The 25,811-nt window shown below is 42.5% G+C and overlaps 1 protein-coding gene across 2 annotated transcripts in view; it reads right to left on the bottom strand.

Annotated features, from left to right (window-relative positions):
* Positions 1-25,811, bottom strand: part of LOC134330630 (leucine--tRNA ligase, cytoplasmic-like) — a 53,861-nt gene that overhangs the window by 15,297 nt on the left and 12,753 nt on the right. For both annotated transcript variants that reach the window (XM_063011830.1, XM_063011831.1), the window contains exons 11-24: positions 25,409-25,496; positions 23,916-23,992; positions 23,746-23,799; positions 23,525-23,665; positions 23,149-23,226; positions 21,478-21,563; positions 21,013-21,078; positions 17,909-17,991; positions 17,118-17,256; positions 7,431-7,643; positions 6,568-6,625; positions 5,912-5,975; positions 2,996-3,179; positions 2,759-2,849 (exon numbers count right to left, since the gene is read on the bottom strand). In XM_063011830.1, the coding sequence (XP_062867900.1) occupies positions 2,759-2,849; positions 2,996-3,179; positions 5,912-5,975; positions 6,568-6,625; positions 7,431-7,643; positions 17,118-17,256; positions 17,909-17,991; positions 21,013-21,078; positions 21,478-21,563; positions 23,149-23,226; positions 23,525-23,665; positions 23,746-23,799; positions 23,916-23,992; positions 25,409-25,496 (1,422 nt within the window). The remainder of the gene's footprint in view (positions 1-2,758; positions 2,850-2,995; positions 3,180-5,911; positions 5,976-6,567; positions 6,626-7,430; positions 7,644-17,117; positions 17,257-17,908; positions 17,992-21,012; positions 21,079-21,477; positions 21,564-23,148; positions 23,227-23,524; positions 23,666-23,745; positions 23,800-23,915; positions 23,993-25,408; positions 25,497-25,811) is intronic.

Below are 25,811 nucleotides of genomic sequence, written 5' to 3'. Positions count from 1 at the left end.
TCATACTGGTCACTGAAAGTTCCAACATGGCACCTAATGGCAAAGAACTCTCTGAGGATCTTAAAAGACGAATTGTTGCGCTACATGAAGATGGCCAAGGCTACAAGAAGATTGCCAACACCCTGAAACTGAGCTGCAGCACAGTGGCCAAGATCATCCAGCGTTTTAAAAGAGCAGGGTCCACTCAGAACAGACCTCGCGTTGGTCGTCCAAAGAAGCTGAGTGCACGTGCTCAGCGTCACATCCAACTGCTGTCTTTGAAAGATAAGCGCAGGAGTGCTGTCAGCATTGCTGCAGAGATTGAAAAGGTGGGGGGTCAGCCTGTCAGTGCTCAGACCATACGCAGCACACTACATCAAATTGGTCTGCATGGCTGTCACCCCAGAAGAAAGCCTCTTCTGAAGTCTCTACACAAGAAAGCCCGCAAACAGTTTGCTGAAGACATGTCAACAAAGGACATGGATTACTGGAACCATATCCTATGGTCTGATGAGACCAAGATTAATTTGTTTGGTTCAGATGGTCTCAAGCATGTGTGGCGGCAATCAGGTGAGGAGTACAAAGATAAGTGTGTCATGCCTACAGTCAAGCATGGTGGTGGGAATGCCATGGTCTGGGGCTGCATGAGTGCAGCAGGTGTTGGGGAGTTACATTTCATTGAGGGACACATGAACTCCAATATGTACTGTGAAATACTGAAGCAGAGCATGATCCCCTACCTCCGGAAACTGGGTCGCAGGGCAGTGTTCCAGCATGATAATGACCCCAAACACACCTCTAAGACGACCACTGCTTTATTGAAGAGGCTGAGGGTAAAGGTGATGGACTGGCCAAGCATGTCTCCAGACCTAAACCCAATAGAACATCTTTGGGGCATCCTCAAGCGGAAGGTGGAGGAGCGCAAAGTCTCGAATATCCGCCAGCTCCGTGATGTCGTCATGGAGGAGTGGAAAAGCATTCCAGTGGCAACCTGTGAAGCTCTGATAAACCCCATGCCCAGGGGAGTTAAGGCAGTTCTGGGAAATAATGGTGGCCACACAAAAAAAACTTCAGGAACTTTCACTAAGGGGTGTACTCACTTTTGTTGCCGGTGGTTTAGACATTAATGGCTGTATATTGAGTTATTTTGAGGGAAGAATAAATTTACACTGTTATATAAGCTGCACACAGACTACTTTTCATTGTGTCAAAGTGTCATTTTGTCAGTGTTGTCCCATGAAAAGATATCCTTAAATATCTGCAGAAATGTGAGGGGTGTACTCACTTTTGTGATACACTGTATACACTTACTCAGCACTTTATTAGGTACAACTTTCTGATATCTACATTCATTGTTAATTTTACAAGCTACACCTACATAGAGGTCTTTCATACAGAACTTCATGAATACACAACTGTAGCCCATCTGTTGTTCTGTACACTTTGCCACCCAGTTGTACCCCAACTGTCACTTAAGAGACCCCAAAGGCCCTTCACTGACCAGATGAAGTCTGGGTGGTGGACAATTCTCAGCATTGCAATAACATGTTGAAATGACATGGCATTGTGGGATTTTTAAATACCGTTTTTCTTAAACTTACTGGCCATTTTATTAGGAACAAATAAACTGTTCTAGGGCGGGCTTTTCAAACCCAGGGTCACAGAGAAATATACAAAAACAATTGGTTGCAGAGAAATATAATAATGATTAAATAAACTTGTAAGTGAACGCCACCTTGTGGAGGCTTTATGTTAGATCTTTTATAGAGACAGTAAGATGTATTGTGTCACGTAAGAAATCATGGACAAAATGTGGGTCGCTTGAAAAAAAGTTTAAAAGGGCACTTTTATCAGCTCCACTTACCATATAGAAGCACTTTGTTGTTCTACAATTACTGACTGTAGTCCATCCATTTCTCTACATACTTTTTTAGACTGCATTCACCCTGTTCTTCAATGGTCAGGACCCCCACAGGACCCCCACAGAGTAGGTATTATTTAGGTGGTGGATCATTCTCAGCACTGCAGTGACAATGACATGGAGGTGGTGTGTTAGTGTGTGTTGTGCTGGTATGAGTGGATCAGACACAGCAGCGCTGCTGGAGTTCTTAAATACCATGTCCACTCACTGTCCACTCTATTAGACACTCCTACCTAGTTGGTCCACCTTGTAGATGTAAAGTCAGAGACGATCGCTCATCTATTGCTGCTGTTTGAGTTGGTCATCTTCTAGACCTTCATCAGTGGTCACAGGACGCTGCCCATGGGGCGCTGTTGGCTGGTTATTTTTGGTTGGTGGACTATTCTCAGTCCAGCAGTGACAGTGAGGTGTTTAAAAACTCCATCAGTGCTGCTGTGTCTGATCCGTTCATACCAGCACAACACACACTAACACACCACCACCATGTCAGTGTCACTGCAGTGCTGAGAATGATCCACCACCCAAATAATACCTGCTCTGTAGTGGTCCTGGGAGAGTCCTGACCATTAAAGAACAGCATGAAAGGGGGCTAACAAAGCATGCAGAGAAACAGATGGACTACAGTCAGTAATTGTAGAACTACAAAGTGCTTCTATATGGTAAGTGGAGCTGATAAAATGGACAGTGAGTGTAGAAACAAGGAGGTGGTTTTAATGTTATGGCTGATCAGTGTATATCTACAAAGTCCATCTGTATGGTTGGTGTGGGTTCGTACCAGAAAGATGTACCTAATAAAGAGCTCGGGTTAGGGTTAGTGTACATATGGATTTTCTATAGATGGGCAGCTGTGTCACTTACTTGGAACTCGAAGAAGCCGGACTTTAGAGCCTCCTTGTACATCATCCTCTGATAGTGTTGCTCTGTCTTAATGATGCCCAAATTCATTTCACTGTGAAGGGAAAATGAATCAGCATTAGAGCTTTAGCACCAAATGACCTTCAGGCCAGCAAAGCAGTCATTGTGGTATATAAAGGTCGACCTCATGCAAGCAGTTTGGTGATTATTTTGTCAGCGTGTGTTTGAGATGATGTTTACCTGGCAAACACGCGGTCATTAAATGTGTTAACAGGCCCGGTTCTTAAATTATTCTGGTTGGCGATGATCTCCTTCACCCATTCCACCCAAGTGTAGAGGCGCAGAATTCCAGCGTCGGCCATGGCCTCCACAAAGTTAGCATCTTCTACTGTGTCTCCTGCATCAGCTAAGGCCAAACGCATACCTGACAAATAGAGAGAAGACATTCAGTGGTTAATTACTTGATTAATTGATTAATTGCTTCGTCAGAGATCTGTGCTTTGTTTGGTAGCTATAGGGGTGGTCATAGTTACTGCACTTGACCTGGTATTAAAAACTTGCAGAAGTGGACAGACTTGCCAAAAACCTAAGTGATTTAAAAACCTTGCATTGTTATTACTTAGCATTCATTTAAATAATGGTAATTAAGTGATGTAACGAACAAATTTACATTGTCAGTGTTTTTCACACATTTTTATTCTGAGATTAGTGTGATGATACGTGGCGTGGAACTCGCCTCGTGCAGGTGAAAAGTGAAAAGATGCAGTCGGCTACTGCACGTGTCGGAGGGTGTGTGTGTCAGTCTTGCTCACCTCAATCAAAAGTGGGGATCAGCATCAGTAGAGAGGAAGTGTAATGCAATCAGGTAATTGGATACGACTTGATTGGGAGAAAAAAAGAAAAAGAAAAGGAGTGGGTGCACAGGTGGTGCAGCGGGGATATTCCACTACAATACGAGTTTAAATCTCAGCTCTGCTACTGGTCGACTGGCAGTGCCTGCAGCAGTAGATAAAATTAGCCACTAAAGTCTGCTGGGTGGGAAAAGACCAAACTAAAAAGGTGGCGGGGTCTTTGACGCTGTGTAAGGACCATGGTTAGTAGCCCTAGGCGCCTGTACAGAGGTGGAGGAACATGGAGATGAGTGGGTGACTCTTCGTGTGCGAAATTAGCCTCACGTGGGTATCCACCAATGTATGAGCGAATAAGAGGGGGTGGGTGGACTGTGCACATGTCGGAGGGGCATGTGTCAGGCAAATATATCCTCCTCAGAAAGTGGAAGACAAATTGGCTACGCTAAATTGGGAGTAAAAGGAAAGAAAATACATTTAAAAAAATACATTCAAATCTGATTTAATGGGGTTTTAAAAAGGTCGGTATTTATGGTTATAAATGTTTGTATTTACAACCCCAAATCAGAAAAAGTTGGGACAGCATGGAAAATGCAAATAATAAAACACAAAGTGTTTCTTACATTTACTTTGACTTTTATTTGATTGCAGACAGGATGAACCTGAGATATTTTATGTTTTGTCTGCTCAACTTCATTTCATTTATTAATAAACATCCATTCCTGCATTTCAGGCCTGAAACACATTACAAAAAAAGCTGGGACAGTAAAGCATTTACCACTTTGTAATGTTGCTATTCCTTTTCACCACACTTAAACGACGTTTTGTCACCGAGGATACCAAGTGATTTAGTGTTTCAGCTTTTATTTTGTCCCATTCTTCCTGCAAACACGTCTTAAGATGTACAACAGTCCGGAGCACTGCGCGTCCATTTTTTCCAAAGACGACCTGGACTGCTGATTCATCTGATCACAATACACGTTTCCACTGTGTGATGGTCCATCCTAGATGCCTCCGAGCCCAGAGAAGTCGATGTCGCTTCTGGACATGGTTAATATAAGGCTTCTTGTTTGAACAGTAAAGTTTTAAGTGGCATTTGTGCATGTAACTCTGTATTGTAGTGCTTGATAAAGGTTGATGTGGTTATATCAGCTGTTGTTGAGTGGTGGTTCTTGATGCAGTGCCGTCTGAGGGGTCGAAGATCACAGGCATTCAGCTTAAGCTTGCGCCCTTGACCTTTATGCACTGAAATTCCTCCTGATTCCTTGAATCGTTTAATGATTTTATGCACTGTAGAGGGAGAAATATGCAAATCCCTTCCGATCTTTCTTTGAGGTACATTGTTTTTAAACATTTCAATCATTTTCTCACACATTTGTTGACAAACTGGAGATCATCTGATCATCTTTGTAATCATGGTTTGGTACTTAGCAACATCCAGGAAAGGCTGAGTGTTTGATGAGCAATCACCTGTTTGGAATCACATCATTATTTAGTTTTTTCACCTCATTACTAGCCCTAAATTGCCCCCGTCCCAACTTTTTTTGGAATGTGTTGCAGGCCTGAAATGCAGGAATGGAGGTATATTAACAAATGAAATGAAGTTGAGCAGACAAAACATGAAATATCTTGGGTTCAAACTGTCTGCAATCAAATAAAAGTCAAAGTAAATGTAAACATAAACACTGCATTTTTATTTTATTTGCATTTTCCATACTGTCCCAACTTTTTCTGATTTGGGGTTGTACATTAAATATGTTATTTATGGTAATCCTACTGGCTCCACCATGGAAGTAATAAGACACAGGGGTGGGATAGTGGTAAAAATGTATATTTGTTGTTTTACCACTGCAATTATGCGGCAGCACACTGTATTAACATACGTGTTGTTTTATGATTTATAATAAACAAATAATTTAGAATTTTAAAGACTAGAAATGATTCCTTCACTATAAGTGTTTACTTTTAACAGTGCCAGCAGCAGGCTGACAATATAATGTCAAGCTCAATTAGTCATATTTTTCCATAAATAAGACAGCATCTAATGAGGACTCGCCAGACGTCTGCAGTTCCCTCCAGATGGACCGACTTCAAGTCTCCCTGGGGATGAGCTTATTTCGTTCCGGCAGCCTTCAAACGTCGAAAACGAGCAGCCGTCCTGTTTTGCGGCTTACATGAAACTTAAAAGATCTCGGGCTTTGGAAGGCAAACTCAAACGAGACTCGTCAGCTTTCCAGCGGAGCTTAGACAAAATGAGGCTATTTTTGGGAACGGTTAAGTCGAGGCTGATGTGTTTCGGAGAACTTACCATCTGCGGAAAACTTATCAATAGCTTGGCTCAAGGTGAGGAAGTTGCCGGTGGATTTGGACATCTGGGGAGAACAAGCAGAGCGCAAATGAGGGAAGAAATTATGGGATATTTTTGTCTAAGCACAGTAATAGTTCATAAGAATTGCACAGTTAAAAATTTGAAGTGCCAAGTCACACTGTGTATCGTCATTCTGTATATGCAGCACCTGCCGTGATTCGCTAGGGCAGCGTCTCCCAACCTTTTTTGCACCACGGACCGGTTTTCATATAAGATATCATTTCACGGACCGGCTGGGAAGGAAGGATTTAATAATATTGCTCACAGACTGCAACGATGCTGCTCCCACCTAGGGGTGACAATAAGACATAAACACCCGAAATCGAAGCAGTGAAAACTGCTTTTCTAGTGATCTCTAATTATTTATTCTTTCTGTGCGGCCCGGTAATAAATAGCCCACGGACCGGTACCGGTTTGCAGCCCGGTGGTTGGGGATCACTGCGCTAGGGCACAGCATTTGTTATTCGAAATCTGCCTATGCTTGTAAGTTCATTATAAATTCCTGTACTGTAAAGTAACTCAGTCACTGGAGTTAATCTAACACATCCAGACCCATGAGTTCTTCAGTAATGATTGTGAGTATGGGGTCTACCAACCTTCTCAGAGTTTAACAGGAGATGTCCATTGGCACGAACTGCTCTTGGCCACTTCTCACTGCAGGAATAAAACAAATGCTTTGTAGAATATAGAACATAGAATTATATGCATCACAACAGCTTACTGCATCTTGGGTATTTATTAAGAAAGGAGGCAAGAGGTGCTGCTGCAGCCTACAGACTGACTGTGTGTCAAACTGAATTCATTACTTCATCTACTAAACAGAATGTCTAAAATAGAAACCTTTGTTAGATAATCATTCTAATCAGAACTTATGTTGTATTATTGACATACTGGGCATTAGCAGTCATGGACAATTTAGTGTCCCCAATTCCTCACTTGCATGTCTTTGGACTCACTCACTTTCTTAACCGCTTATCCAATTAGGGTCGCAGAGGGGGGGGGGGGGGGGGGTGCTGGAGCCTATCCCAGCTTTTCAATGGGTGCAAGGCACACAGTAACACCCTAAACGGGGCGCCAGTCCATCGCAGGGCAGACGCACATGCACACACGCATCGTGTATCGTCATTCTGTATATGCAGCACCTGGCGTGATTCGCTAGGGCAGCGTCTTGCTGTGAGGCGACAGTGCTACCCACTGAGCCACCGTGCCCTTATACTAATTAGGATTGCAAGTTTGCATAATATTTCAATCAATTAAGTTAATAAGGTAAAACATTTAATTTTTCCTTTGTGTTGTTTTTATTTAAATAATGAATGAATGAATTCTGCTCTTATTTGTATTGTACCTGATGTCTCCAATTTTAAGACTATGCTTTGCACAATAAACGTCTGTAAAATCTAAGATTATACAGCACATACATTTTATATTTCTGTTTTAAATTGGGTAAAGCATTGCATACCTGTCCTCAGGCCACATGGCAACATGGTTGTAGAGGTAGTAGGAGAGATGGTTTGGCACCAAATCTTTTCCAGAGACACGGGCATCTACAGGATACCAGAATTCAAACTCTCTCCTCAGCCTCTGTAGGTGCTCCTTGGGGATGTTCGTTTTGGGAAATGGAGCTGATTTGAAGAAGATGAAGTCCCACACCTCCCTGGTCATCTGCTCTGGTCTGAGAAAGGATGACAAGGCTTGTTTACCATGTTTATACACTTATTTTTACTATTTCAGTACAATTAACAGTGGTGGTCTACATAGACCATAATGTTAGCTTTTTGAGCTCTCATTTGTGAACTCAGTGTATAGTGACAACATTATAAAAGTTAATTTACTTTAGTGCAAGTGAGAGCCTGCACACTCACACCCACTATTTTGGCCCATGCTGTTTGTATGTTTATTTAATTCTTAATGCCATGTTACGGCTACTATGGCTATTATTATGGCTGAATACATTAAAAATGGTTGTCTTTAAACATCAAAGTAAGGGGGTTGATTTTCTTTTTTTTTTGCGTGTATAGTGGTTAGAGTGTTTGTGTGATTTAGAGGGTGTAGAGTTTGTTATATAGTTATATGGCGGCCCATGCTGTTAAGTTTAAATGTTAATGGCAGCTCAGGTGGCGCAGCGGTGAAATACGCTAGCACACCAGAGCTGAGGTTTCGAAAACACCGTATAGAATCTCAGCTCTGCCATCCGGCTGGGGTGGGTGGCTATATGAACAACGTTTGGCTGGGTGGGTAAGCCGGAGCTGGGACCTCATAATTGATGGAATTACGACTGATTTGGCTGATTGATAGGGTCTGCACAGAGTTGGGGAATAATGTGATCAGGGTGTGGCTCTCCGTACACAAAGCTGATCCGCATATGAACTTGCCTCATGCAGGTAAAAAGATGCAGCCAGCTACTGCGAACGTGTCGGAGGAGACGTGCGTCAATATATAAATGTGTGTATATATATATATATATATATATATATATATATATATATATATATATATATATATATACATACATATATATATATATACATCTATATATATATACAGTGTATCACAAAAGTGAGTACACCCCTCACATTTCTGCAAATATTTTATTATATCTTTTCATGGGACGACACTAGACATGAAACTTGGATATAACTTAGAGTAGTCAGTGTACAACTTGTATAGCAGTGTAGATTTACTGTCTTCTGAAAATAACTCAACACACAGCCATTAATGTCTAAATGGCTGGCAACATAAGTGAGTACACCCCACAGTGAACATGTCCAAATTGTGCCCAAAATGTCAATATTTTGTGTGACCACCATTATTATCACTGCCTTAACCCTCCTGGTCATGGAATTCACCAGAGCTGCACAGGTTGCTACTGGAATCCTCTTCCACTCCTCCATGATAACATCACGGAGCTGGTGGATGTTAGACACCTTGAACTCCTCCACCTTCCACTTGAGGATGCGCCACAGGTGCTCAATTGGGTTTAGTCCATTACCTTTACCTTCAGCTTCCTCAGCAAGGCAGTTGTCATCTTGGAGGTTGTGTTTGGGGTCGTTATCCTGTTGGAAAACTGCCATGAGGCCCAGTTTTCGAAGGGAGGGGATCATGCTCTGTTTCAGAATGTCACAGTACATGTTGGAATTAATGTTTCCCTCAATGAACTGCAGCTCCCCAGTGCCAGCAACACTCATGCAGCCCAAGACCATGATGCTACCACCACCATGCTTGACTGTAGGCAAGATACAGTTGTCTTGGTACTTCTCACCAGGGCGCCGCCACACATAATGGACACCATCTGAGCCAAACAAGTTTATCTTGGTCTCGTCAGACCACAGGGCATTCCAGTAATCCATGTTCTTGGACTGCTTGTCTTCAGCAAACTGTTTGCTGGCTTTCTTGTGCGTCAGCTTCCTTCTGGGATGACGACCATGCAGACCGAGTTGATGCAGTGTGCGGCGTATGGTCTGAGCCCTGACAGGCTGACCTCCCACGTCTTCAACCTCTGCAGCAATGCTGGCAGCACTCATGTGTCTATTTTTTAAAGCCAACCTCTGGATATGACGCCGAACACGTGGACTCAACCTCTTTGGTCGACCCTGGCGAAGCCTGTTCCGAGTGGAACCTGTCCTGGAAAACCGCTGTATGACCTTGGCCACCATGCTGTAGCTCAGTTTCAGGGTGTTAGCAATCTTCTTATAGCCCAGGCCATCTTTGTGGAGAGCAACAATTCTATTTCTCACATCCTCAGAGAGTTCTTTGCCATGAGGTGCCATGTTGAATATCCAGTGGCCAGTATGAGAGAATTGTACCCAAAACACCAAATTTAACAGCCCTGCTCCCCATTTACACCTGGGACCTTGACACATGACACCAGGGAGGGACAACGACACATTTGGGCACAATTTGGACATGTTCACTGTGGGGTGTACTCACTTATGTTGCCAGCTATTTAGACATTAATGGCTGTATGTTGAGTTATTTTCAGAAGACAGTAAATCTACACTGCTATACAAGCTGTACACTGACTACTCTAAGTTATATCCAAGTTTCATGTCTATAGTGTTGTCCCATGAAAAGATATAATGAAATATTTGAAGAAATGTTAGGGGTGTACTCACTTTTGTGATACACTGTATATATATATATGTACGTATGTATATATATACTGTATATATATATATATATATATATATATATATATATATATATATATATATATATATATATATGTGTGTGTGTACAGTATATGTGTATGTATATATATATACAGTGTATCACAAAAGTGAGTACACCCCTCACATTTCTGCAGATATTGAAGTATATCTTTTCATGGGACAACACTGACAAAATGACACTTTGACACAATGAAAAGTAGTCTGTGTGCAGCTTATATAACAGTGTAAATTTATTCTTCCCTCAAAATAACTCAATATACAGCCATTAATGTCTAAACCACCGGCAACAAAAGTGAGTACACCCCTTAGTGAAAGTTCTTGAAGTGTCAATATTTTGTGTGGCCACCATTATTTCCCAGAACTGCCTTAACTCTCCTGGGCATGGAGTTTACCAGAGCTTCACAGGTTGCCACTGGAATGCTTTTCCACTCCTCCATGACGACATCACGGAGCTGGCGGATATTCGAGACTTTGCGCTCCTCCACCTTCCGCTTGAGGATGCCCCAAAGATGTTCTATTGGGTTTAGGTCTGGAGACATGCTTGGCCAGTCCATCACCTTTACCCTCAGCCTCTTCAATAAAGCAGTGGTCGTCTTAGAGGTGTGTTTGGGGTCATTATCATGCTGGAACACTGCCCTGCGACCCAGTTTCTGGAGGGAGGGGATCATGCTCTGCTTCAGTATTTCACAGTACATATTGGAGTTCATGTGTCCCTCAATGAAATGTAACTCCCCAACACCTGCTGCACTCATGCAGCCCCAGACCATGGCATTCCCACCACCATGCTTGACTGTAGGCATGACACACTCATCTTTGTACTCCTTACCTGATTGCCACCACACATGCTTGAGACCCTCTGAACCAAACAAATTAATCTTGGTCTCATCAGACCATAGGACATAGTTCCAGTAATCCATGTCCTTTGTTGACATGTCTTCAGCAAACTGTTTGCGGGCTTTCTTGTGTAGAGACTTCAGAAGAGGCTTCCTTCTGGGGTGACAGCCATGCAGACCAATTTGATGTAGTGTGCGGCGTATGGTCTGAGCACTGACAGGCTGACCCCCCACCTTTTCAATCTCTGCAGCAATGCTGACAGCACTCCTGCGCCTATCTTTCAAAGACAGCAGTTGGATGTGACGCTGAGCACGTGCACTCAGCTTCTTTGGACGACCAACGCGAGGTCTGTTCTGAGTGGACCCTGCTCTTTTAAAACGCTGGATGATCTTGGCCACTGTGCTGCAGCTCAGTTTCAGGGTGTTGGCAATCTTCTTGTAGCGCAACAATTCGTCTTTTAAGATCCTCAGAGAGTTCTTTGCCATGAGGTGCCATGTTGGAACTTTCAGTGACCAGTATGAGAGAGTGTGAGAGCTGTACTACTAAATTGAACACACCTGCTCCCTATGCACACCTGAGACCTAGTAACACTAACAAATCACATGACATTTTGGAGGGAAAATGACAAGCAGTGCTCAATTTGGACATTTAGGGGTGTAGTCTCTTAGGGGTGTACTCACTTTTGTTGCCGGTGGTTTAGACATTAATGGCTGTATATTGAGTTATTTTGAGGGAAGAATAAATTTACACTGTTATTTAAGCTGCACACAGACTACTTTTCATTGTGTCAAATTGTCATTTTGTCAGTGTTGTCCCATGAAAATATATACTTCAATATCTGCAGAAATGTGAGGGGTGTACTCACTTTTGTGATACACTGTATATATACAGTGTATCACAAAAGTGAGTACACCCCTCACATTTCTGCAGATATTTAAGTATATCTTTTCATGGGACAACACTGACAAAATGACACTTTGACAAAATGAAAAGTAGTCTGTGTGCAGCTTATATAACAGTGTAAATTTATTCTTCCCTCAAAATAACTCAATATACAGCCATTAATGTCTAAACCACCGGCAACAAAATTGAGTACACCCCTAAGAGACTACACCCCTAAATGTCCAAATTGAGCACTGCTTGTAATTTTCCCTCCAAAATGTCATGTGATTTGTTAGTGTTACTAGGTCTCAGGTGTGCATAGGGAGCAGGTGTGTTCAATTTAGTAGTACAGCTCTCACACTCTCTCATACTGGTCACTGAAAGTTCCAACATGGCACCTCATGGCAAAGAACTCTCTGAGGATCTTAAAAGACGAATTGTTGCGCTACATGAAGATGGCCAAGGCTACAAGAAGATTGCCAACACCCTGAAACTGAGCTGCAGCACAGTGGACAAGATCATCCAGCGTTTTAAAAGAGCAGGGTCCACTCAGAACAGACCTCGCGTTGGTCGTCCAAAGAAGCAGAGTGCACGTGCTCAGCGTCACATCCAACTGCTGTTTTTGAAAGATAGGCGCAGGAGTGCTGTCAGCATTGCTGCAGAGATTGAAAAGGTGGGGGGTCAGCCGGTCAGTGCTCAGACCATACGCCGCACACTACATCAAATTGGTCTGCATGGCTGTCACCCCAGAAGGAAGCCTCTTCTGAAGTCTCTACACAAGAAAGCCCGCAAACAGTTTGCTGAAGACATGTCAACAAAGGACATGGATTACTGGAACCATGTCCTATGGTCTGATGAGACCAAGATTAATTTGTTTGGTTCAGATGGTCTCAAGCATGTGTGGCGGCAATCAGGTGAGGAGTACAAAGATAAGTGTGTCATGCCTACAGTCAAGCATGGTGGTGGGAATGCCATGGTCTGGGGCTGCATGAGTGCAGCAGGTGTTGGGGAGTTACATTTCATTGAGGGACACATGAACTCCAATATGTACTGTGAAATACTAAGCAGAGCATGATCCCCTCCCTCCGGAAACTGGGTCGCAGGGCAGTGTTCCAGCATGATAATGACCCCAAACACACCTCTAAGACGACCACTGCTTTATTGAAGAGGCTGAGGGTAAAGGTGATGGACTGGCCAAGCATGTCTCCAGACCTAAACCCAATAGAACATCTTTGGGGCATCCTCAAGCGGAAGGTGGAGGAGCACAAAGTCTCGAATATCCGCCAGTGTCGTCATGGAGGAGTGGAAAAGCATTCCAGTGGCAACCTGTGAAGCTCTGGTAAACTCCATGCCCAGGAGAGTTAAGGCAGTTCTGGGAAATAATGGTGGCCACACAAAATATTGACACTTCAGGAACTTTCACTAAGGGGTGTACTCACTTTTGTTGCCGGTGGTTTAGACATTAATGGCTGTATATTGAGTTATTTTGAGGGAAGAATAAATTTACACTGTTATATAAGCTGCACACAGACTACTTTTCATTGTGTCAAAGTGTCATTTTGTCAGTGTTGTCCCATGAAAAGATATACTTAAATATCTGCAGAAATGTGAGGGGTGTACTCACTTTTGTGATACACTGTATATATATATATACAGTGTATCACAAAAGTGAGTACACCCCTCACATTTCTGCAAATATTTCATTATATCTTTTCATGGGACAACACTATAGACATGAAACTTGGATATAACTTAGAGTAGTCAGTGTACAACTTGTATAGCAGTGTAGATTTACTGTCTTCTGAAAATAACTCAACACACAGCTATTAATGTCTAAATAGCTGGCAACATAAGTGAGTACACCCCACAGTGAACATGTCCAAATTGTGCCCAAATGTGTCGTTGTCCCTCCCTGGTGTCATGTGTCAAGGTCCCAGGTGTAAATGGGGAGCAGGGCTGTTAAATTTGGTGTTTTGGGTACAATTCTCTCATACTGGCCACTGGATATTCAACATGGCACCTCATGGCAAAGAACTCTCTGAGGATGTGAGAAATAGAATTGTTGCTCTCCACAAAGATGGCCTGGGCTATAAGAAGATTGCTAACACCCTGAAACTGAGCTACAGCATGGTGGCCAAGGTCATACAGTGGTTTTCCAGGACAGGTTCCACTCGGAACAGGCTTCGCCAGGGTCGACCAAAGAAGTTGAGTCCACGTGTTCGGCGTCATATCCAGAGGTTGGCTTTAAAAAATAGACACATGAGTGCTGCCAGCATTGCTGCAGAGGTTGAAGACGTGGGAGGTCAGCCTGTCAGTGCTCAGACCATACGCCGCACACTGCATCAACTCGGTCTGCATGGTCGTCATCCCAGAAGGAAGCTGACGCACAAGAAAGCCCGCAAACAGTTTGCTGAAGACAAGCAGTCCAAGAACATGGATTACTGGAATGCCCTGTGGTCTGACGAGACCAAGATAAACTTGTTTGGCTCAGATGGTGTCCAGCATGTGTGGCGGCGCCCTGTTGAGAAGTACCAAGACAACTGTATCTTGCCTACAGTCAAGCATGGTGGTGGTAGCATCATGGTCTTGGGCTGCATGAGTGTTGCTGGCACTGGGGAGCTGCAGTTCATTGAGGGAAACATGAATTTTAACATGTACTGTGACATTCTGAAACAGAGCATGATCCCCTCCCTTCGAAAACTGGGCCTCATGGCAGTTTTCCAACAGGATAACGACCCCAAACACAACCTCCAAGATGACAACTGCCTTGCTAAGGAAGCTGAAGGTAAAGGTGATGGACTAAACCCAATTGAGCACCTGTGGCGCATCCTCAAGTGGAAGGTGGAGGAGTTCAAGGTGTCTAACATCCACCAGCTCCGTGATGTCATCATGGAGGAGTGGAAGAGGATTCCAGTAGCAACTGTGCAGCTCTGGTGAATTCCATGCCCAGGAGGGTTAAGGCAGTGCTGGATAATAATGGTGGTCACACAAAATATTGACACTTTGGGCACAATTTGGACATGTTCACTGTGGGGTGTACTCACTTATGTTGCCAGCCATTTAGACATAAATGGCTGTGTGTTGAGTTATTTTCAGAAGACAGTAAATCTACACTGCTATACAAGCTGTACACTGACTACTCTAAGTTATATCCAAGTTTTATTTCTATAGTGTTGTCCCATGAAAAGATATAATAAAATATTTGCAGAAATGTGAGGGGTGTACTCACTTTTGTGATACACTGTATATATATATACACATACAGTATATATATATACAGTGTATCACAAAAGTGAGTACACCCCTCACATTTCTGCAGATATTTAAGTATATCTTTTCATGGGACAACACTGACAAAATGACACTTTGACACAATGAAAAGTAGTCTGTGTGCAGCTTATATAACAGTGTAAATTTATTCTTCCCTCAAAAAAACTCAATATACAGCCATTAATGTCTAAACCACCGGCAACAAAAGTGAGTACACCCCTTAGTGAAAGTTCCTGAAGTGTCAATATTTTGTGTGGCCACCATTATTTCCCAGAACTGCCTTAACTCTCCTGGGCATGGAGTTTACCAGAGCTTCACAGGTTGCCACTGGAATGCTTTTCCACTCCTCCATGACGACATCACGGAGCTGGCGGATATTCGAGACTTTGCGCTCCTCCACCTTCCGCTTGAGGATGCCCCAAAGATGTTCTATTGGGTTTAGGTCTGGAGACATGCTTGGCCAGTCCATCACCTTTACCCTCAGCCTCTTCAAAAAAGCAATGGTCGTCTTAGAGGTGTGTTTGGGGTCATTATCATGCTGGAACACTGCCCTGCGACCCAGTTTCCGGAGGGAGGGGATCATGCTCTGCTTCAGTATTTCACAGTACAAATTGGAGTTCATGTGTCTTTCAATGAAATGTAACTCCCCAACACCTGCTGCACTCATGCAGCCCCAGACCATGGCATTCCCACCACCATGCTTGACTGTAGGCATGACACACTTATCTTTGTACTCCTCACCTGATTGCCGCCACACATGCTTGAGACCATCTGAACCAAACAAATTAATCTTGGTCTCATCAGACCATAGGACATGGTTCCAGTAATCCATGTCCTTTGTTGACATGTCTTCAGCAAACTGTTTGCGGGCTTTCTTGTGTAGAGACTTCAGAAGAGGCTTCCTTCTGGGGTGACAGCCATGCAGACCAATTTGATGTAGTGTGCGGCGTATGGTCTGAGCACTGACAGGCTGACCCCCCACCTTTTCAATCTCTGCAGCAATGCTGACAGCACTCCTGCGCCTATCTTTCAAAGACAGCAGTTGGATGTGACGCTGAGCACGTGCACTCAGCTTCTTTGGACGACCAACGCGAGGTCTGTTCTGAGTGGACCCTGCTCTTTTAAAACGCTGGATAATCTTGGCCACTGTGCTGCAGCCCAGTTTCAGGGTGTTGGCAATCTTCTTGTAGCCTTGGCCATCTTCATGTAGCGCAACAATTCGTCTTTTAGGATCCTCAGAGAGTTCTTTGCCATGAGGTGCCATGTTGGAACTTTCATGACCAGTATGAGAGAGTGTGAGAGCTGTACTACTAAATTGAACACACCTGCTCCCTATGCACACCTGAGACCTAGTAACACTAACAAATCACATGACATTTTGGAGGGAAAATGACAAGCAGTGCTCAATTTGGACATTTAGGGGTGTAGTCTCTTAGGGGTGTACTCACTTTTGTTGCCGGTGGTTTAGACATTAATGGCTGTATATTGAGTTATTTTGAGGGAAGAATAAATTTACACTGTTATATAAGCTGCACACAGACTACTTTTCATTGTGTCAAAGTGTCATTTTGTCAGTGTTGTCCCATGAAAAGATATACTTAAATATCTGCAGAAATGTGAGGGGTGTACTCACTTTTGTGATACACTGTACATATATACACATATACACACATACTGTGTGTGTATATACAAATACATACATATACGTATATATACACATCCAATTTTTTGTAGACTATATTCTAAAGCTATATTATTTTATTTCAGTGAAGACAAACCTGTAGGCCTTAAAGGTAGAGCTGAGTATCATCTTATTATAACAGTGAAGTGAAATACAGTGCGAATTATTAGATGTGGTAAATAATACATTGGGAGATAATACATTACTGCTCTTCTTGAACTGTATGTGCCTAATGTTTGGTGGTCTGTTTTTTCCCCCATGTCTTTCCTAACCTGAGTATCAAGTCTATCTAGAGAATGAAAAAGAGTACCTTATTCCCAAAGGTGAGGGTCCCTGTCCATTGAGGACACCTCCCTGGAGAAGATGGGCTACAGTGTAGAAGGCCATGTAGATGGTGGAGTCTGACAGGGACTCGATCAGCCACTGTTCGTCCCATGGCAACCTTGTTCCTGTGGGAGATTGCAGCAAAAATAAACAAGTGTTTGAGGAGAAGCAGAGGTGAAAGGGTACAGACTACAAAAGCTATATTCAAAATGCAGGACAAGTTAACCAAATCCAATTTGTCCGTTCATACTGTTGTTCCTGGTGCCAGCTTGACCGTTATGTAACCAACAAAGACCTGTATACACCAGTAGTGCAGAGGAGGTGAAAGACAGCCTGTTAACTAACTACTAGTGTGAATTCTTCACAGTAGGTAGTGTTTCACATAAGAGCATTGTCTAATCATGGCCATGAATGTATTCTAAACAGACAGTGGCAGGAAAGACAGGAAAAAAATAAAAAGTGGCACATTTGTATAGCCAAATAAAATGTGGCTTAAATGCAAATAAAAAACTAAGTTAGGCTAAATCTGCTATTAAGCTTTTAGATCACAATAAAATCTGCCCATCTTGAATCAGATTTAAGCTGTGTGGCCAAACGCTGCCAAAACATGAGTAAGTCAGGCAGTTTCAAAAACTAGCTTGAATATCGAACACTATTAATAATAACAAATAGAGCTGAGCATTACAAAACACCTTCTGCAAATGCTGTATTTAAAAACTACAAAATAAGCACCTACTTAACCAGATCTTAACTGATTTGAAGAAAAGACAGATTTACCTAGACCGTAGGTTCTGGAACAAGCGTGCTCTTGCAGCCAAGCTAATGTTGCCTCAAAGTTTTTCCTTGTTTCATCACAGAATCTACAAAATATATAAAGCAAAGGGTTGTTGAGTATTGCTGAATTAATGTATATTGGTATTTAGAAGTAGATAACGTTATATAAGAAGCTTGACTTATCTCTATTAACATAGTCTAAATATATTTTGCGAAGATTTGTTTTATCATAATAATATACTTTCATTGAGTGTATACACCCTGTGCATAAACACCAATCAGCCATAACACTAAAACCACCTCCTTGTTTCTACACTCAATGTCCATTTTATCAGCTCCACTTATCATATACAGTGGGGCCAAAAAGTATTTAGTCAGCCACTAATTGTGCAAGTTCTCCTACTTAGAAAGATGAGAGAGGTCTGTAATTTTCATCATAGGTACACTTCAACTATGAGAGACAAAATGAGAAAAAAAAAATCCAGGAAATCACATTGTAGGATTTTTAAAGAATTTATTTGTAAATTATGGTGGAAAATAAGTATTTGGTCAATAACAAAAGTTCAACTCAATACTTTGTAACATAACTTTTGTTGGCAATGACAGAGGTGAAACGTTTCCTGTAAGTCTTCACCAGGTTTGCACACACTGTAGCTGGTATTTTGGCCCATTCCTCCATGCAGATCTCCTCTAGAGCAGTGATGTTTAGGGGCTGTCGCTGGGCAACACGGACTCCATAAATTTTCTATGGGGTTGAGGTCTGGAGACTGGCTAGGCCACTCCAGGACCTTGAAATGCTTTTTACAGAGCCACTCCTTCATTGCCCGAGCGGTGTGTTTGGTATCATTGTCATGCTGGAAGACCCAGCCACGTTCCATCTTCAATGCTCTCACTGATGGAAGGAGGTTTTGGCTTAAAATCTCATGATACATGGCCCCGTTCATTCTTCCCTCAACACGGATCAGTCGTCCTGTCCCCTTTGCAGAAAAACAGCCCCAAAGCATGATGTTTCCACCCCCATGCTTCACAGTAGGTATGGTGTTCTTGGGATGCAACTCAGCATTCTTCTTCCTCCAAACACGACTAGTTGAGTTTTTACCAAAAAGTTCCATTTCGGTTTCATCTGACCACATGATATTCTCCCAATCCTCTTCTGGATCGTCCATATGCTCTCTGACAAACTTCAGACGGGCCTGGACATGTACTAGCTTAAGCAGGGGAACATGGCTGGCACTGCTGGATTTGAGTCCCTCTCGGCGTAGTGTGTTACTGATGGTAGCCTTGGTACTTTGGTCCCAGCTCTCTGCAGGTCATTCATCAGGTCCCTCCGTGTAGTTCTGGGATTTTTGCTCACCGTTCTCATGATCATTTTGACCCCACGGGATCGAGGAAGATTATCAATGGTCTTGTATGTCTTCCATTTTCTTACAATTGCTCCCACAGTTGATTTATTCACACCAACCTGCTTGCCTATTGTAGATTCACTCTTCCCAGCCTGGTGCAGGTCTACAATTTTCTTCCTGGTGTCCTTCGACAGCTCTTTGGTCTTGGCCATGGTTGAGTTTGGAGTCTGACTGTTTGAGGCTGTGGACAGGTGTCTTTTATACAGATAACGAGGTCAAACAGGTGCCATTAATACAGATAACGAGTGGAGGACAGAAGAGCTTCTTAAAGAAGAAGTTACAGGTCTGTGAGAGCCAGAAATCTTGCTTGTTTGTTATTGACCAAATACTTATTTTCCACCATAATTTACAAATAAATTCTTTAAAAATTCTACAATGTGATTTCCTGGATTTTTTTTTCTCATTTTGTCTCTCATAGTTGAAGTGTACCTATGATGATAAATTACAGACCTCTCTCATCTTTCTAAGTAGGAGAACCTGCACAATCAGTGGCTGACTAAATACTTTTTGGCCCCACTGTAGAAGCACTTGGTAGTTCTACAATTACTGACTGTAGTCCATCTGTTTCTCTACATACTTTGTTAGCCCCCTTTCATACTGTTCTTCAATGGTCAGGACTCTCCCAGGACCACGACAGAGCAGGTATTATTTAGGTGGTGGATCATTCTCAGCACTGCAGTGACACTGACATGGTGGTGGTGTGTTAGTGTGTGTTGTGCTGGTATGAGTGGATAAGACACAGCAGCGCTGATGGAGTTTTTAAACACCTCACTGTCACTACTGGACTGAGAATAGTCTACCAACCAAAAATATCCAGCCAACAGCACCCCGTGGGCAGCGTCCTGTGACCACTGATGAAGGTCTAGAAGATGACCAACTCAAACAGCAGGAATAGATGAGCGATCGTCTCTGACTTTACATCTACAAGGTGGACCAACTAGGTAGGAGCGTCTAATAGAGTGGACATTGAGTGGACACGGTATTTAAAAACTTCAGCAGCGCTGCTGTGTCTGATCCACTCATACCAGCACAACACACACTAACACACCACCACCATGTCAGTGTCACTGCAGTGCTGAGAATCGTCCACCACCTGCTCTGTGGTGGTCCTGTGGGGGTCGTGACCATTGAAGAACAGCATGAAAGGTGGCTAACAAACATGCAGAGAAACTACGTCAGGATGGACTACAGTCAGTAATAGTAGAACTACAAAGTGCTTCTATATGGTAAGTGGAGCTGATAAAATGGACAGTGTGTGTAGAAACCAGGAGGTGGTTTTAATGTTATGGCTGATCGGTGTATTAGTGTATAATATAAGTTCATAATATAAAGTGGACATGTTCACTGGAACTATATTAAACCAATCTGTTTAAACAAAGCAGCACTCAAAACATCGAAGTTCAATTAAGTAAAAAGAAGGATTTTAAAACAAAAAAAATGCAAATGTTTACAAACCTATTTTAAATTACTTTAGACATCTAATCATTTATATAAAGCAAAATTCATGTTCATGAAAATTCCCAGTTTTGCTCGATTATCATATCAATGTCATTAAATATAATTTGGGATATGATCACATGATCATTTTTCAACCATTTATATCACAATGTGTAGAACGTTTATCTTCTGTGTTAGCTCATTCTCATCAGTTCCAGTCTTATGTTCTTTATTCTACTAAGAACCTGCAGCATGAGGTGAACTTACGTCTCCAGAGACTCTAGAACGTTCATGGCCTGCTGCTTCCACTCTTTGTCTCCGTAATCCAGGTACCTGTAACAGATTAAACATCCATATCTCTGTCTGAGGAAGTAAAAAGGATCAAGACACTTAAGCACGAGCTTCCAACCAAACCTAAATCCCAGAGGAACACTTGGAACAGCCTGATCTTCTGGATCAGAGCAACGGAGGAAAATGTCAAGTCCGGGTAATTGGGTAAAAGAGCAGCATTAATGTGAAGCCTGTGTTTTATCTCATTTAATCCTGTGCTACTCCACATTTTGCTGAGACCAGGAGAACAGTTACAGAATGTTTTGTACTTTCTTCGCATGACTTTCTTTTCATCGAAGCTAAAAAGGAATGAAGCAAAGTTCTATGATTTAGAACATCAGTTTAAGCTTTTACTGGATAAACCAGTCATTACTATTCAATAAGAAACTGCAATTCACTCACCACTGGTCACAGAGAGCCACCACACACTCGTCAGCCGAGCGAGACATCACTTGCTTCTCCGGCTCCATGTAAATCAAAGCATCACCCTAGTGCAGAAAAAAAACTGAACTTTAATTATTTGCAGGCAAATACATAAAAGATCAACAACCTCCTTATGTTTAAGTAGTTTTTATTATCCTGGGTGCTCAGGTGGTGTGGCGGTAAAACACGCTAGCACACCAGAGCTGGCATCTCGAACTCGGATCTCAGGTCTGCTTCCAGCAGGCTGAGCGCTTATAAGAACAACGATTGGCATGTTGTTCAAGGGAGGGTGCCCGAGGAGATTCGTCATAACTGATGGGTAAACGCCCTCTGCTGGCTAATTGATGGCACTTGCACAGAGATGAGGGATAGTGTGTGCAAGAGGTTGGGTAATTGGGAGGAAAATGGGGAAAAAATGCAAGAATTGTCTGTACTGAAATGCAGACTGAATTTGTCTGTACATTACAATGAGATATTTCAGTACTACATACACCGATCAGGCATAACATTATGACCTAATATTGTGTTGGTCGCCCTTTTACTGCCAAAACAGCCCTGACCTGTCAAGGCATGGACTCCACTAGACCCCTGAAGGTATGCTGTGGTATGTGGCACCAAGATGTTAGCAGCAGATCCTTTAACTCCTGTAAGTTGTGAGGTGGGGCCTCCATGAATCAGACTTGTTTGTCCAGCACATCCCACAGATGCTCGATTGGATTGAGATCTAAAGAATTTGAAAGGCCAAGTCAACAAGTCAAGGTTTCCATGAAAGGATGTACATGGTCTGCAACAATGCTTAGGTAGGTGGTACGTGTCAAAGTAAGATATGTTTCCCAGCAGCACATTGCCCAAACATTACACTCCCTCCGCCGGCTTGCCTTCTTCCCATAGTGCATCCTGGTGCCATGTGTTCCCCAGGTAAGCGACACACACACCCGGCCATCCACATCATGTAAAAGAAAACGTGATTCATCACACCAGGCCACCTTCTTCCATTGCTCCGTGGTCCAGTTCCGATGCTCACGTGCCCATTGTTGGCGCTTTCGGTGGTGGACAGGGGTCAGCATGGGCACCCTGACTGGTCTGCGGCTATGCAGCCCCATACGCAACAAACTGTGATGCACTGTGTATTCTGACCCCTTTCTATCAGAACCAGCATTAACTTCTTCAGCAGTTTGAGCTACAGTAGCTCGTCTGTTGGATCGGACCACACGGGCCAGCCTTCACTCCCCACGTGCATCAGTGAGCCTTGGCCGCCCATGACCCTGTCGCCGGTTTACCACTGTTCCTTCCTTGGACCACTTTTGATAGATACTGACCACTGCAGACTGGGAACACCCCACAAGAACTGCAGTTTTGGAGATGCTCTGACCCAGTCGTCTAGCCATCACAATTCGGTCCTTGTCAAACTCGCTTAAATCCTAATGCTTGGCCATTTTTCCTGCTTCTAACACATCAATCTAAAAGATAAAATGTTCACTTGCTGCCTAATATATTCCACCCACTAACAGGTGCCGTGATGAAGAGATAATCCGTGTTATTCACTTCACCTGTCAATGGTCATAATGCTATGCCTTGTCGGTGTATAGTGCTGCCTAAAAACAATATTCAATACAATATTTATTCGGTACTACAGTATTAAAATAATACCTTTTCCACCATCATCTTCTGAATGGGCTTCTTCACATCCTGAACTTTTTGTCCCTTAAAACCTTCAACCAACATAATCTAGAGAGAAGTGGGAGGGAAAACAGTTAACAGATAATCATAAAAACAGTAAACAAGTAACAGTAATATAAAAATCTAAAGTACAGTAGCATGTTAAGGTCACTAAACATTTTCCAAAAATACTTTACCCATGCCTCCCATGAAGCACTTCCATTCAACCCATGTCACAATCCGTATGAGCTATGTGTAATGCACAGGTAAAGTGCTTGAGTAAAAATGTGCTGTACACTATTCAATACTGGTCCATATGTGTATAATGAGAGTATTTGCATGATCATATTTAATAATGCAGCCTCACCCCTTCATAGAAGCCTTTGAGGTAGACCTTCTCTTTGGCCTCGGCCAGTTTGTCTCGGTCGTTCTGGCTCTGGATCTTCAGCTCGTCACACACAAGAGGAGCTGACAGATTTCCATAGCCTGGGATCTCAATGATGGGCACCTGGTATGTCAAAACAGAGGGTCAGAACCTCACCTGAAACATCTTGTTTTTGTTTTGGACACTAGTATGCTGTTACTTACTGGTTCAAATGGAAGGACCATGTGATCTTGAATTCCATACTTCTCTCTCAGTGCCTGTAGGGACACAATAAGCTATTTGGAACAAAAGATTCTAGCCACTTAACAGAAGTTCATCTGAGGCTCCATAAAGAAGAACAGATATTAAGTTATTAGGAAACAAATGTATGAACCTGTTTCTTTTTGATGTCTCTTAATGCTGCAATGTCATCAGGAGCATCAGATGGTACACTGGTAACAACTCCAGTACCTACACACACAAAGCACATTTACCTGCAATAAATGCATCTACAATCTAATCACATTTCACTGCACATTTTTTTGATTATTTCATTTCCAGGGTGCCCAGGTGGCACAGCGGGATATTCCGCTAGCACGTCAGCGCCGAGATTCTGAACTCCTCTGGCTGGGCGCCATCTGGCGGGCATAAATGGCAGTGCCTACAACAGATACTAATTGGCCACAGTATCTGCCAGTGTGGAACGACGGGACTATGTATGGGTGGGATCTTTATAAGCTGTGTAAGGACCCTGATTGGCGGAGGAGACGCCTGTGCAGAATGCAGGGGCGAGAAGAGGCGTGGGCACCGTCATGCTCTCCTCGGATACAATCGGGTATCCCTCAGCAGCGGAAGACAAATTGACTGCACTAAATTGGGAGGACAATGGGGAGAAAATGCATATAAAAAAAAGAATCTGGAGACTTAAATTAAAGCAATAAGCCACGAGAGGCCGTGCATTACTGTGATTTTAGCACGGGGATGACGTTTTTGGCACGACGCGAAGCGGAGTGCCTAAAACTTCTTTCCCCGTGCTAAAATCATAACAGTAATGCACGGTCTCGAGTGGCTTATTGCTTTTATAAAACGGCGGTCAACATAAAATATAATAAATACAACAATGTTTAATTCATAAATGTATTTATTGTGTATAAACTTACAATAAAGCATTCTTCCGCGACGCAAAATAATTCGATTAACAGTGTTGCTAGGCAACATGAGGGCGAAAATAACATTAACTTTTTATTTTCAGTGGCGTATTAATATGGAATGATGTGAGGTGGTCATAGGTGTGCGTTTATCGGGGATTTTACAACGGCTTCGAACGCGGCTCAGCCAATCAGATTTTAGGACCGGAACTATCCGTTTTATAATTAAAGTTTTAGAATGTTGATCTCTACTCTCCTTAACAGTTATCAACAGTCATTGGGTAGTCAGTGGTAGGTTAGTGATTTTTTTTGGATAAAAAAACACCTGCTGGCACTTCGATGGCACAGCGATACACATTTTTAATCTAAAGCCACTACCAGATTTATTTATCAATTTGATTTGATCTGCTTGACAAACCTTAATATAAAAAAAAAATCATCAGTCCAGTGCTCATAAATCCTTGGCTTAGGTTTTAAAGATTGATCAGATCATTTTCTAAATTAATTTCCATAGACGCTTATAAAGGATAAGAAGCTTATAAAGAATAGTAAACACATTATTATCAATGACTTTGTTACATTAAGTATGAAATGGAAACTTCTTAAAGAAATATTTTAATTTCTTTGTATTAATTGTGTATAGTTTAACAAACAAGTGGGGTCGACACATACAGACCAGTCTTATAAATGCATGTACACTGTACAGGTGAGAAAGTAGTAGAAGAATTATATTGGATACCTTTGTCTTCCTTGATGGTGAGCATTGGCAGGGCATAGATGGTCTTGTATGAGGTGAGGGGGGCATTCAGAGCACAACCAAGAATGTCCTAAAGGAATAATATACAGTAGATGGTTTTGCAGTCACGAACACTTAAAAACAGGCAGGTAGAAACTAAGTACAGTTAAGTGAACAGTGCTTCAGTCAAGCCTGTAACTACTGCCTATGTACATTTGCTACACCTTACTTACTTTATCTGTATTTGTATTACTTTCTTTTCTTCTGCTTATTCAACTACTGGACGCCAATCATTTCACTCAAGATAAATAGAGTATCTATCTATCTATCTATCTATCTATCTATCTATCTATCTATCTATCTATCTATCTATCTATCTATCTATCTATCTATTAGGGCTGGGCGA

This window comes from Trichomycterus rosablanca, chromosome 16 (assembly GCF_030014385.1).
Source record: "Trichomycterus rosablanca isolate fTriRos1 chromosome 16, fTriRos1.hap1, whole genome shotgun sequence".
Classification (NCBI taxonomy): Eukaryota; Metazoa; Chordata; class Actinopteri; order Siluriformes; family Trichomycteridae; genus Trichomycterus; species Trichomycterus rosablanca.
The sequence above is the reverse complement of the archived record's forward strand: the minus strand, read 5'-3'. Positions and strand labels throughout refer to the sequence as shown.